This window comes from Platalea leucorodia (assembly GCF_965183815.1).
Source record: "Platalea leucorodia genome assembly, chromosome: 3".
Classification (NCBI taxonomy): Eukaryota; Metazoa; Chordata; class Aves; order Pelecaniformes; family Threskiornithidae; genus Platalea; species Platalea leucorodia.
In genome coordinates, this window is record NC_138825.1 from 98,240,827 (window position 1) to 98,254,875 (window position 14,049).

Genomic DNA, 14,049 nt, shown 5'->3' on the forward strand with positions numbered 1-14,049 from the left:
CCTGATGACAGTACTACATGTATACATTTATATATGAGGCAACATTTTTTTGATGTGTATTAAGGCAATACAGATATTGTGTAGGTAGATGTGTAAAATAAAAAAAAAAACACGCAGAAATTAGAGGAATTAAGTTTGAAAGAAATAAAAAGATCTGAACATTCAAAACTTTATAAACCTCACACTGTAACTTGCAAATGAAATAGATTTCATTTTTCAAAGTAATGTTGTTAGGGTCAGGATTTTGACTTGCTCTTGTATTTCTTGAGAAATAATCATTTCAGTTGAATAAAATAATGTTTGTCTTTTTTATTTTGTCTGTGAATAATCCTACTTAAAAGGGCAAAAATGACGCATTGGCTTCCAGTAAATTGGAACTTATGATCCAAAAGGTTGGCTGTTAGAGAGTGAAGTATGATAATGACTGCAAATTTATTTGGCACCATAGATGAATTTTCCCAATAAATTTTTAAAGCTTTAAGAAATCATGTTGTAATGATATGTATATTTAAAATGAATCAGTGCTCTTCCTCGTTTTTTCTTTGAAATTAAAAAGGTTCTGCAGAAGTTTGTTGTGTTAATACTGCTCAGGAAGGTCATGCCTCAGTAATGCTAAAGTAAGGGTCATGTATTTAATCGGAAACATCTCTAATAATCCTGAAGGTGGTTGAATTATCTAGTTTTCCTTGCCCTTCCTTTTTTTCTTTCCAAGCTGGCATATGAGCATCGATTAAATGAATGATAAGGTCCATGTTTGATCGATTTTTCACTTTTTTAATTTAGAAGGTAAAACTTTCTATCACATTTGAATTTGAGAATTATGGTTGAGATAATAGAGGTCTGATTCCAGTGGAAGTTAAAAAGGAAAAAGTTGCCTCGCAAATGTCAAGGCACCTTGTGGTCCAAGATGATTAAAACTAAACTGTTTGCTATATGAATCCCAAGGTGCTGCTACATCTCAGCTTCCATGACATTTAGCCAGTGACTTTTCATAGCTTGTTAATAATGTATAGCAATCCCAGTGTAAATTTGCAGTGACAGAGCTGGGCTGTTACAGTAGAGCAGTTAACTAGATTTATTTTGGACAGAAACTGCAGATTTGAAAAAGAAAAAAAATCATGACTAATATCAAAAGAGATTGCACATTTACAAGACTATTTTACTGAAGACAGTTGCTCAGGAGAGGTGCTTTTCACATTGATCTATTATTCTGTTCAAAGTCCTAATTACCTAACTGAGAGATATTAACACAACATTACCCCACTCATCAAGGTTAACATTCATGAAGAAAAATTGATGTCCCAAACAAATTTGATAGTGTGGATTGGTCCATAAAGTTCACTGATTTTACCAGGTTGAATGAGTCACACAGGCAGGTAAAGGTTACAGCATAAATGCTCTTTTCTAAGTACAATTGCTGTTAATCATTGCTCCCAGATAAACCTAATAAACTTCTGTGTTGTAGAAGCCATGTTTTTTCTGAACCTTATATCTCACAGATGTACAAATTATTCATAAGCTGTAAAAGGTTACAAGACAGATGAAGAAAAAGAGGGAGAGAGGAGAAGAAGGGTACAGATAAAAAATAGACTCAAAGAATAATGAGTTACAAAGCAGACTCAAAGAATGATGAGTTACAGCAGGATATGAATTAGAGTTGTAGGGAAAACTTTGGCTGACATTTGGGTTCTTGCAGATTTTCTCTGAGGCTGAAAGTTTACTCACATACAAGAAATTTTACTGTCACTGCAGCTATAATTGTGATAGATCAAAAGCCTTCATTTAATTCTCTCAATAAATCATGAATCAATCACTTTGGAATTGTTTTAAATGTACTATTTGGTGTAGTAGAAATGTATGCATGCCAGTAGCCCTTAGAATACAGAATTAGCATGAAGTAAAACTTTGACAAGTTATCACTGCTGCTTTTTTACAAGAGTTTTACATAGGACATGTTGGGCTTTTATTGAAAACTTCATCTAGGAGCTGAAGTCTCGTACTGATTTACTTGCTCTTTATATGGAAGTGTGTCGGCAAAAAATACAAATATTTTGGCAACCTCAAAATTGTTATTGCAAACTTCTGATTAGGCTTGAATAACTCCACTTCTGCATAGAACACTTCAACAAGGCTGCAAAGTGCTCTTACCCCTTCTCTGATGAATCTTTCCAATACTGATATAAATATGGAATTTCTTATTTTTATAGAAGCAGTTGCATATTTTTATTTGTTTAAATAGCTGCAAGGGTTTGTTTTTTTTTTTAAACTTATGTACTTATATAACAAGCTAGTAAAATAACTTAGCTTCTTATTTAGTATACTTTTAAGGAGCAGAGCAATTGTGGACATGTTTCAGATTTTTCTACAGTTAGTGTTTTGATCGATAATCATTTATACAAGAGACTCTAGACAGTTGAGCTTATGCTGAAGTGTGAGGAACTCAGGAAATAAGAAGACATTCAGACAGATCTTTCCTCAGCTGTGTTCTGATTCATTAATAGATTCCTCTGCTGTTTTTTTAGTTTTAATCTCAAAAAAAAAGGTTGTTGCTTTGATGTGGAAACACTGATAATCTTAGGTTCAATCTGACAAGCTCTGGACTAATGGAAAAGTAACCACTTAATTCTCCCAGTGTAAGTTCTGTGAATTCATTACAGGAAGTGTGTGTTTCTCCCTTATTATTATCTGATAAATCATAATGTCCTGCTTAAGTTATCCATATATTTTTTTATTTGGCAATTTTCCCTGCTGCGTTTGCTATTTTAATTATTTTATTTTATGTCATGAAGAGCAGGAGTGCAGACCTGGGATCAGTCTCATATGTGCAACAGCTGCTGCATTAAATTGTTAAATGTTATATATAAAGTAAGGATTTTTCTTATTACTAACAATTAGCGCATGTCTGCTCCACTGTATAGCCAGCCTTGGGGTAGGATGTCTGCAACGCTGTGAGACAGGACTATTTAAATCAGGCAGATCACATTTTATCTGACCTTTGATTGATAAAACATTAATAATGTTACAATTTCCTGTAGTTCTGTAAATCTATCAATATTATAGTAGTAAATGCTTAAATTGTAGTTTAAGATTACTAAATCTGTGAATGTTTCTTAGGGCCTGATTCATCTTTCCTAAAGAGGTCAGCTAAGTGCATATAGACAACGCCCTATTAACTCCACTGTCTTTCTGTATCTATACAACTGTCTTAGGTTAAAAGGTCAATTCTTCATTATATTAATGGGCAGCCCCTTAGACAGCTAAGCCCTCATCCTGAATGAGTCTTCTTTCTTTTAGCCTGAACTGTGTAGCTAGGCCAGCTTCAAGCTTCCAAATTGCTTTTATACAGAGTCCATTACAGGCCCATTCTCCAGCCCCTGTCCTGCCTGTTCCCTGATTCTGTCTAATGCGTCGCTCACTCAGTTTAAACGTCCTAGCTGCTTTTTGCAAAAAGACCTTCAGTGCATAACTATTCCTTCTACTGTTACTGAATCAAAGTACCACAAAGCCCTGTGAGGCAAGAACAAAGAGCCCCTTCTATCAACCCCTTAGTGAATCATAATGAAAACCATAATGAAAATCATCTTAATAAAGCTAGAATGCTGGATCTGACAAAATAAATCTTCCCAACATAACCTTGTTATGCAGGACCCAGGCAGCAGAGATTTCTTGCTGCTTTCCAATGACTGAATCTTCCCAGGTATCTGCAACCACTTGTGACATCAAGTATGAGTGAAAGGTACAAACCTTCGAATTTCTTTGCCAACTAGCTCTATGAGCAAAACAATCTTCAGTGTCATCAAGGCATAACATGACAATCTCTGTTATCTCAGCACTTTGGGGGATGGTGAGCATGAAACCATTGTGTTATGGAATCATCTGCTGGTAACTAATGAACCTCTCAAACTGAACATCTCACTGGAAGCCAAATTTGAAAACTCAACTGTGATAGAGGCATGACATGAAGAACAGGCCTGGAAGTATCTCTGCTTTATCACTTCCAACACCGAGCAGAGATGTAGGGATACAGGCAAGGAAGAGGAAACCTGAGGTGGACTAGCAGTAGTTACTGGAAGGACTGAAGACTGACACTGAGGATGAGGAAACTGGTCTTCTACAAGCACAGTCTTTGTCCCAGAGCTGTTGCTTTTTAGACTTTTAGATGAAAGGGGCATGAAAATAGTAATTGCCCTAATGCAGCATCATTAGGGCAGTAGCTCTTCCTACCTCCGGATGAGCAGTGCCATGGCAACTTCATCAGTGAAAGGGCATGGCGTGACCCTTCTATTCTTCCTGTTCCTTGATAGCATTTTCCTTTTGTCCCAAAAATATGATTTTAAAAAGCATACTTTACTTTTTAAACTTTATTTCCCTTTTCTGTTTCTTGAGTGACTCTCTCGTGTTCTAAGAATACTGGTGTTTGGGTCTTTGCTCAGCCTGTATTTCCCTACCCTAAGTGTTCCCAGCCTCTTGTTCTATTAGTGTGCTTGCTCTCTCTCAAATGTCCCACCTGATGTCTCTCAACACTTATATTCAGTAAAGTAATTCTTGACAAGCAAAGTTATGTCTTACTCATTATCTATCTATCTTTTCTGTGTTCATCTCAGCCAATAGCCCAAAGGGCAAGCATAAAGAGGAAGCACCTTTAAAATGATCAGTGGACTTTGTTCCTGATTTAGGAATTTCAGCTTGGAAGTACCTAAGATGTTATAGTCACACTTCAGGATCATTTTGACCCACAGGTTTCCTAGATGGCTTGGGATTAATTTAGATATAAGATAGGTCTTACCAGATGGGTGGTGAAACTGGCCACTGATTCTAAACATGTGTATATATTTAAAAGGCAGTTTATACACTTAGAGGCACGTATGCCTCTTCCTTTCACTTCTGTTCTTCATTGTGCTACTTAATATAGGTGCTACTGAAACAGTGTTTGTCATAACCGGGGCAAATGCCCATTAGCTTCCTACAGGACCTTCAAGGTCATCTTAATAAACTCCTACATTCTTTGTAGAAGACAGAGTTTCTATTCGAGCTGACATTAATGGAGAGAGGAAAGATGGCAAAACTGAAAGTTTCTAAGTATTGTTACATCACAATTTGCATTTAATGTCAGATGCAGGTTGAAAACTGCAAAGGACTGTCTCCTACAGATACATGGGAGATTTAATCGTGACTAGTTGGCTGTGTTTTTTCTGGGAGAAGGAAATGAACCGTTGTCTTCCACACCACACTACTCCTCAGCTAAGCATTTTGCTGACATGCTTATTCCCATCTCTGTTCTTTACGACCGTGTAAAAGTACTAAAGTTACATTCTTCCGTTTCAAATCTATCCAATTCAATAGAATCTTTTCAGTCTTTTGTTCAGCTGTTGCACTGGCGTATGCCCAAATTAAGATGATCACTCCTGATAATGATTGATATAAAGGTACAACAGAAAAGGGACTATATTTGCACCACGTTATCTCAGCATTTTATATGAGAGAAAAAAGCTGTAGAGAATGATAGGAAAGAGGAAAATCTTTGCCGTCATCTCTATAAAGTGGTCATAATTAAATAGTGAATGCATTATTCTTACAGAAAATGAGCAGTATTTTTTTGCTGCCTTTCAGTACTGAACTACTGATCTTCTATTGATACCTTTGTAAGTTTAAAAGCTCAGCCTTCACAATGTATTAGCTTTCTTTATCAGATAAGCTCTAAGAGTTATTTGCTGCTAAACCTAGATATGCATTTACGTATAAAGGCATAAATTGTTTTTTATTAAATGGTAATCAATGTACAAGATTTTCAGAGGTCATACTTTGATATGAAAGCTATCTAAAAGCCCCTGTTTTTCATTTGCAGAATGGTCATATCCGAAGCACCACATACAAATGTGTTCCAAAGTATTTGAGTCAGGTTTATTGCCATTTATAGCACAAGAAGTGTTTTCTATATCTACTTACACTTTTTAATGTCAGTTGTATTTAAATTCTATTTTTTTTGTTCCTCCTAATGCTCAAAAAGAAATGACAGATGGGAGGTAAGAATGTGGAGAGGCAGAACAGAAATATAAATTTATAAAAAAAGGAGTAGGAATGAAGGAAGGTGAGAGCGACCAAAAATTTAAGAAATTATCGAAGTGCTTGTCATATCCTAAGAAGTGTTAACTTTATTAACACTCTTAATAGAGCATACAATTTATTGCAATTTTGGGAAATTTGGGAAAGCCACTGATATTAAGGTGTTGTTTTATGACTTGCAAACACTTACCCAGTAACATGGTTACTGCTAGTTGTTTCATAGTTTCTCAGAATCATTTAGTTAATAGAGTGCCTACCTCTGCAGTCATGAAGCGTAATTTATATCTAATTATGCTATCTGAACACAAGCAAACTGAACACTGTGGTATTGTAGTGTTTACAAAAGAAACTGATGTGGTAATCAGTATGTGAAATACTTGCAATATTCTTAAATATTCTTTAAGTTGAATAATTGTCTGACTTGGTGTTGCAGTTTAACGCCAGACAGCAACCAAGTACCACACAGCTGCTCGCTCCCCCTCCCGATGGGATGGGGGAGAGAATCGGAAGGGCAAAAGTAAGAAAACTTGTGGGTTGAGATAAGAACAGTTTAATAATTGCAATAATAATAATAATATAATAATAATAATAATAATAATATAAATATAAAAATTGTAGTGAAAAGAACAACAAAGAGAGAAACAAAACCCAGGAAAAACAAAGGATGCAACTGCTCACTACCCGCCGACCGACGCCCAGCCCGTTCCCAAGCAGCGATCACTGCACCCGGCCAACTCCCCCCACTTTATATACTGAGCATGACATCATACGGTATGGAATAGCCCTTTGGCCAGTCTGGGTCAGCTATTCTGGCTGTGTCCCCTCCCAGCTTCTTGTGTACCTGGCAGAGCCTGGGAAGCTGAAAAAGTCCTTGACTAATGTAAGCACTGCTTAGCAACAACTAAAACATCAGTGTGTTATCAACATTAATCCAAACCACAACACTGTACCAGCTACTAGGAAGAAAATTAACTCTATCCCAGCTGAAACCAGGACACTTAGGAAAAAGAGTACCTTGTGCAAATTGATGTATGTGGGATTTGATTTACTGGATATCTAAGTGCTTTCATGGGTTTATGTTTTCTACCTAAATTTCAGTTTGAAGGCAAAGTCATATTTTTTATAACTTTTCTTTTTTGGTGGTGCCACCATCACTCTATATGGTATTATACACTTAATAAATATTTGGAATGTTTTCAGTACAAAATAGATTATTTTACCAAACTTTTATACATATATGTATATATATATATATATAATGTTCCAGCTCCATTTTTCTACCTCAGTGTCTATAGAGTTAGGCCCGTGGCTATATAGTTTGTGTCTCTGAAGTCTCAAGGCTTTGTAGAGCCTTGATTCTCTGAAGTCTCAAGCCTTGCTGAGTAGAAAATCATCCAAATCTCATCCAAGCTGTATCCTGTGATATAAAGCTGATTCCATTCTATCGATTCTCTCCACTGGCGTTACATCAACCTGCTGTGCTAGTCATTCTTGCTCCGACTAGTTATGACCACAGTAACTCTATAAACTGCTCTTGTCTTTACTGGGTTCTACTCTTCAGCAAGTATACACATCACGTATAAAAATGTGCCCACTTGAAGCTGCCAACAGGAGATTTCTTAAAAAACTCTTCAAAAGCTTTAAGCTTTTCTTCAGTGTTTGAGTTTTACAGACTAAAACGTCAAGCCCACTCACCTTAGATTCATATAGGTATAGTTATTCTGTCCAGAATTTTTACATAATAAATGCATATTTATTCCAGTTTATGTTGTAACTGCTTTTTTTTTTTTTTTTAAGTGAAATGCCTGTAAGCACACCAAAGTATAAAGTTGAACAAATTTTAAACTGTCACAGTATTGCCTGTGTCTAGTTGCCTTTTTTCCCAGTAGGATATTCTTTCCATTGTTTTATAGGCATTCATCCTTCTGGTCCTCCTTCCCATATCTGGGTGAAGTCTCTCCCTTCAATATTTTTTTTCTTTTCTTTTTTTTTAATATGCTGTGTAGCCAGTAGAAAGACAAAGGTATCTGCAGAAAATTATTTAAGCTTTCAGTGAACAGAATCATCCTCTCCACCCCTTATTCCACTGAGCATAGGAGAGTCCTGGGGTTATTACAGTTAGGTGGGATGAATGTGGTTCTAAATCCTAGGCTTTGACGTTTGCCAATAGGCCAAACTATATCTTCTCAGTAGATTTTGCTTAATGTTTTGTGGCCAAAGACCTATACAGGTGGTCTTACCTTACGGCTCGCTCATTAAGTCTTATCCATGTTTTTTCTCTTGCACGTTATCATTAGATATTTGAAAAATAGTAATATGTGCATGAGTTTGTACATTTTCCAAGCAGTATGCCATCACTGTCATCTGTAGTTGATGTAGACTTTGGTAAATCTGTTCTGCTGTCATTGGCTTGGTAGATTCCAAATTCCCATTACCCAGAGTTTATTCCATATAAAATGAAAAAAATATGTTCTAATAGTCAAGGCAGAAATAAAACAAAACATAATTACCAATACATAGTGTAATGATCCTTCAGGAAGTGTTATACATACCTGTTCTGTGGTCCATCCTCCTTCTCTTTTGCTTCAGGATCTGGAAAGCTAAGGTAGACACTGCAGATACTTCATTCTAATGATGTGTTTTGTATTCACACAATATAGCACCTTGAAGAGTAGGTGACATGACTATTCTCATTTACTCAAAGGTAATTTTTCAATGTACGTATCTTCCTCTAAGTAAGGCATAAAGTTTTATGCTCTTCATTAGAGCCAAGACAACATACAAGATGTGCACCACTTGCTAACAGGAGTTTTTGAATGCAGTGCCTCATGTGAAATACATCCATGTACAACACATCACAAAAGAGTAAATGTTGTAAATACCATTATGGGGCTCTGTTTTGCAGAACGTATTTGAGTATATCTGTAAAGCTGTGTGTATGTATGCGAGGATGTGTCTCAATAATGAGATTAGTAAGATTTCTGAGCTTCATTAGAGGTCTTGTGAGTCTGTTTGGGTCAGTTGTATAGTTATACGGAATCATATGGAAATATTTTGGTATTAATGATCACATAGGATTTACAACGAGAAAAATACAGAAGAGTTTTTTCAAAATTACTAATATTTGATAACTAGAATGATAATGAAAGCATGGTCCCTGGAGGTTAGCTTTTATGCTGTAGTTATATTTAATGATGCAATGTTTCTCAACAGGCAGTTTTCCAAACATAGACTGCAGTTACTTAGCTAAATAAACTATTTTAGTAGACAAACAGTCTCCCAAGAGTACATTAAGAAAGGTTTGTACTCACCTTGCTAGAACCAGTAAACTGTAATTGAGACTGTTAGGTTTGATTATGATCCAGATGTGAAATTTGTGGATGAGTTTTGCTGTCACAAATTGCCTAGAAGATCGCCATGGATTGCAATGCGAAACTTGGAAGAGTTCCAGTAAAATACTCCTTAAAACTGAAAGGAATATATCATATTGTGTCTTGTTAATGCACATACTTTATACAAATTGTTTCTGCACAAAGTATATTTTATATGATGGTTATGCATAGTATAACACTTTGGAATGTTGTTTGCTTCAGGTGTCTTGCTGGATTTTCTGGACAGTTTTGTGAAACAGAAGTTAATGAGTGTAATTCATCACCTTGTCTACATGGCTCAACCTGTGAAGATCATATCAATGGATACACTTGTAAATGTCAACAAGGTAACTGACGTCTGACAGAACAGTCTTAAACAATGATGGTTTTGAACTGCCAGTGTTACTACTGAGAAAACTGGTAGATTATAGCAAGCTCTTTGTATATAACCTATAATGTACAAAAAGATGAACTATCTCTTTGACAAGCTTTTTGAATGAAATCAAAAGAGAATTAACTAGTCTAATAACCACGTTAGAAAGACTTAAAACTAAACTCAGTTCATTAAGTGAGTCTGAAGAATTATCTAGAGTTAGGTTTATTATGTATGATCTTTACTAATGTAACTTACTAACAAACAGTCAAGTAGGCACTGTATAGTGACTAGATAATTTAACTAGCTACAGAATAAGATTGATGTAAAAGAAATTCTGAACATTTTAACTAACATTTATTATTATTGTTGTTGTTATTGTTGTTGTTCTCACACATACCCATGCTTAGGTCTGCTGGCTGGGATGAAAAGAAATTTTCTGAACAATTATAAGTAGAATGAAAGCAAGCACTTTCTAAAAAAAGTGGGAGCTGTTTTCTTGTGCTAACATAGATCAACTTAAACAGGTCTTGTGACTTAGGAAAGTATAAGGGGTTTAGTATTTATACAAAAGCAAAGGTCACAATCAGCCTGCATTGCCACGCAATCACAAATTTAATCCGTTCGGGACTACTCACCATCTGCTGTCATGTCTATTAACAAAGGGCCTTTTGTCAGCCTAAGTAAGGTATAAGTAACTGCCTTGAAGCATACTGCTCCATAATTCAGTTACTCTTAATTTAAGAATTACACTAATATCTACCTCCTGAAACTTTAATTTTTCAGTTTAAGTCTATTGTTTCTTATTGTACTGACCTGCACTGCTGAATACTTTCTTTGATGGTACTGAGCCAGGGTTTCTTAGTGATTATTTTAGAGATTATTTAGATATATTCTGGAAGATAAATATTCTATTCACCCATGATATCTTCATACATCTCATCTGCTTATTCTCTTTGTAATGAGGTATTTTTGCCTTGTTGGTTTCCATTTACAATCTATAAGATATTGCTAAACTCTCCTGATGTTGTGACCATATATGTATTACACAAAACTTTTCTACAGACTTTCTAGAAATCTGTTCATATAATTTTTACATAGATTTATATCCATGCTTGTCCTTCATTAAAAAGAAAACATACAAGGAATTGAATATTAATAAAATAAAGTTGCTGGCAGAGGGGAACCTCAATCCATCCCACTCCTACCAGTTTGATGCCAGTGCCAGCAATAGATGCCCAGAGCCTGGAGAAAGATCACAGGTCAGCAGGAGAGCACCTGAAAAGCAGCACAAAGGAATTCCAGCCACTCCAGCCAGTAAGTCAGCTTCATTGGGAGCCCAACTTGAATTCCTCTATGCAAATGCACGTAGCATGGGCAATAAACAAGAGGAGTTAGAGACGTGCACGCCTGCAGGGCTATGATCTTACTGGCATCATGGAGACATGGTGGGATGGCTCCTATGACTGGAGTGCTGGAATGGAAGGATACAGTCTCTTCAGGAAAGACAGTCAGGAGAGATGAGGAGGGAGTGTTGCCCTCTATGTCAATGGCCAGCTGGAGTGCATGGAGCTCCGCCTGGGGATGGATGAGGAGCTGACTGAGAGCTTATGGGTCAGGATTAAAGGGAGGGCAGGGACAGGTGACATTATAGTGAGGGTCAGCTACAGGCCACCCAACCAGGAAGACCAAGCAGATGAGGCCCTCTGTAGAGAGATAGGAGCAGCCTCACGTTCACAAACCCTGGTTCTCGTGGTGAAGTTCAGCCACCCTGATATCTGTTGGAGGGACAACACAGCAATCCCACACATTGCATAAGCAATCCAGGAGATTCCTGGAATGCATTGATGATAACTTCCTTCTCCAAGTGATAGAGGAGCCAAAGAGGAGAGGTGCTATGCTGGACCTTGTTCTCACCAACAAGGAGGGGCTGGTGGAGAATGTGAAGCTCAAGGGCAGCCTTGGCTGCAGTGGCCATGAAATGGTGGAGTTCAAGATCCTTAGGGCACTGAGGAGGGTGCATAGCAAGCTCGCTACCCTAGACTTCAGGAGAGAAGACTTTAGCCTCTTCAGGGATCTGCTTGGTAGAGTACCATGGGATAAAGCCCTGGAGGGAAGAGGGGCCTAATATTCAAGGATCACCTGCTCCAAGCTCAGGAGCAATGCATCCCAACAAAGAGCAAGTCAGGCAAAAACACCAGGAGGCCTGCATGGATGAACAAGGAGCTCCTGGACAAAGTCAAACACGAAAAAGAAGCCTACAGAGGGTGGAAGCAAGGACAGGTAGCCTGGGAGGAATACAGAGAAATTGTCCAAGCAGCCAGGGATCAGGTTAGGAAAGCTAAAGCCCTGACAGAATTAAATCTGTCCAGGAACATCAAGGGCAACAATAAAAGCTTCTATAGGTACATTGGTGATAAAAGGAAGACTAGGGAAAATGTGGGCCCTGTCTGGAAGGAAACAGGAGACCTGGTTACCCAGGATATGGAGAAGGCTGAGGTGCTCAACAACTTTTTTGCCTCAGTCTTCACTGGCAAGTGCTCTAGCCACACCACCCACGTCGCCGACTGTAAAGGCAGGGACTGGGAGAATGAAGAACCACCCACTGTAAGAGAAGATCAGGTTTGAGACTGTCTAAGGAACCTGAAGGTGCACAAGTCCATGGGACCTGATGAGATGCATCCATGGGTCCTGAGGGAACTGGTGGATGAAGTTGCTAAGCTACTATCCATCATATTTGGGAAGTCGTGGCAGTCTGGTGAAGTTCCCACTGACTGGAAAAGGGGAAACATAACCCCCATTTTTAAAAAGAGAAAGAAGGAAGACCCAGGGAACTACAGGCCAGTCAGTCTCACCTCTGTGCTGGGCAAGATCATGAAGCAGATCCTCCTGGAAACTATGCTAAGGCGCATGGAAAATAAGGAGGTGATTGGTGACAGCCAACATGGTTTCACTAAGGGCAAATAGTGCCTGACAAATTTGGTGGCCTTCTACGATAGGGTTACAGCATTGGTAGATAAGGGAAGAGCAACTGACATCACCTACCTGGACTTGTGCAAAGCATTTGACACTGTCCTGCATGACATCCTTGTCTCTAAATTGAAGAGACATGGGTTTGGCGGATGGACCACTTGGTGGATAAGGAATTGGCTGGATGGCCACACTCAAAGAGTTGTGGTCAACAGCTCGATGTCCAATGGGACACGAGTGATGAGTGGCATTCCTCAGGGGTCGGTATTGGGACTGGTGCTGTTTAACATCTTTGTTCGCAACATGGACAATGGGATTGAGTGCACCCTCAGCAAGTTTGCTGATGACACCAGGCTGTGTGGTGCGGTCGACACCCTAGAGGGAAGGGATGCCATCCAGAGGGACCCTGACAGGCTGGAGAGGTGGGCCTGTGCGAACCTCATGAAGTTCAACAAGGCCAAGTGCAAGGTCCTGCACATGGGTCGGGGCAATCCCAAGCACAAATACAGGCTGGGCGGAGAACAGGTTGAGAGCAGCTCTGAGGAGAAGGACTTGGGGGTGTTGGTTGATGAAAAGCTCAACATGACCCGGCAATGTGCACTTGTAGCGCGGAAGGCCAACCACATCCTGGGCTGCATCAAAGGAAACGTGGCCAACAGGTTGAGGGAGGTGATTCTCCCCCTCTACTCTGCTCTCATGAGACTCTACCTGGAGTACTGCGTCCAGCTCTGGGGCCGCCAACATAAGAAGGACGTGGACCTGTTGGAGCAAGTCCAGAGGAGGGCCACGAAGATGATTAGAGGGCTGGAGCACCTCTGCTATGGAGACAGGCTGAGAGAGTTGGGGTTGTTGAGCCTGGAGAAGAGAAGGGTCCAGGGATAGCTTATAGCAGCCTTCCAGGTCCTGAAGGGGGCCTACAAGAAAGCTGGAGAGGGACTTTTTACAAGGGCGTGTAGTGATAGGACAAGGGGTAATGGCTTTAAACTGAAAGAGGGTAGATTTAGATTAGATATAAGGAAGAAGTTCTTTACTGTGAAGGTGGTGAGGCACAGGAACAGGTTGCCCAGCAAGGTGGTAGATGCCCCATCCCTGGAAACATTCAAGGCCTGGTTGGATGGGGCTTTGAGCAACCTGGTGTAGTGGAAGGTGTCCCTGCCCATGGCAGGGGGTTTGGAACTAGATGGTCTTTAAGGTCCCTTCCAACCCAAACCATTCTATGACTCTGTGATTCTATGAAAATCAGATTTTATTTTACGTATTTTTTTTCATTCT

General features: G+C 38.8%; 1 protein-coding gene across 1 annotated transcript in view; it reads left to right on the forward strand.

The window, feature by feature from the left end:
- The window catches only part of EYS (eyes shut homolog), a gene marked incomplete at its 5' end in the record, with an annotated part of 904,266 nt that overhangs the window by 481,236 nt on the left and 408,981 nt on the right, over window positions 1–14,049 (forward strand). The window contains one exon of the mRNA XM_082305491.1: window positions 9,657–9,781. Within this exon, the coding sequence (XP_082161617.1) occupies window positions 9,657–9,781 (125 nt within the window). The remainder of the gene's footprint in view (window positions 1–9,656; window positions 9,782–14,049) is intronic.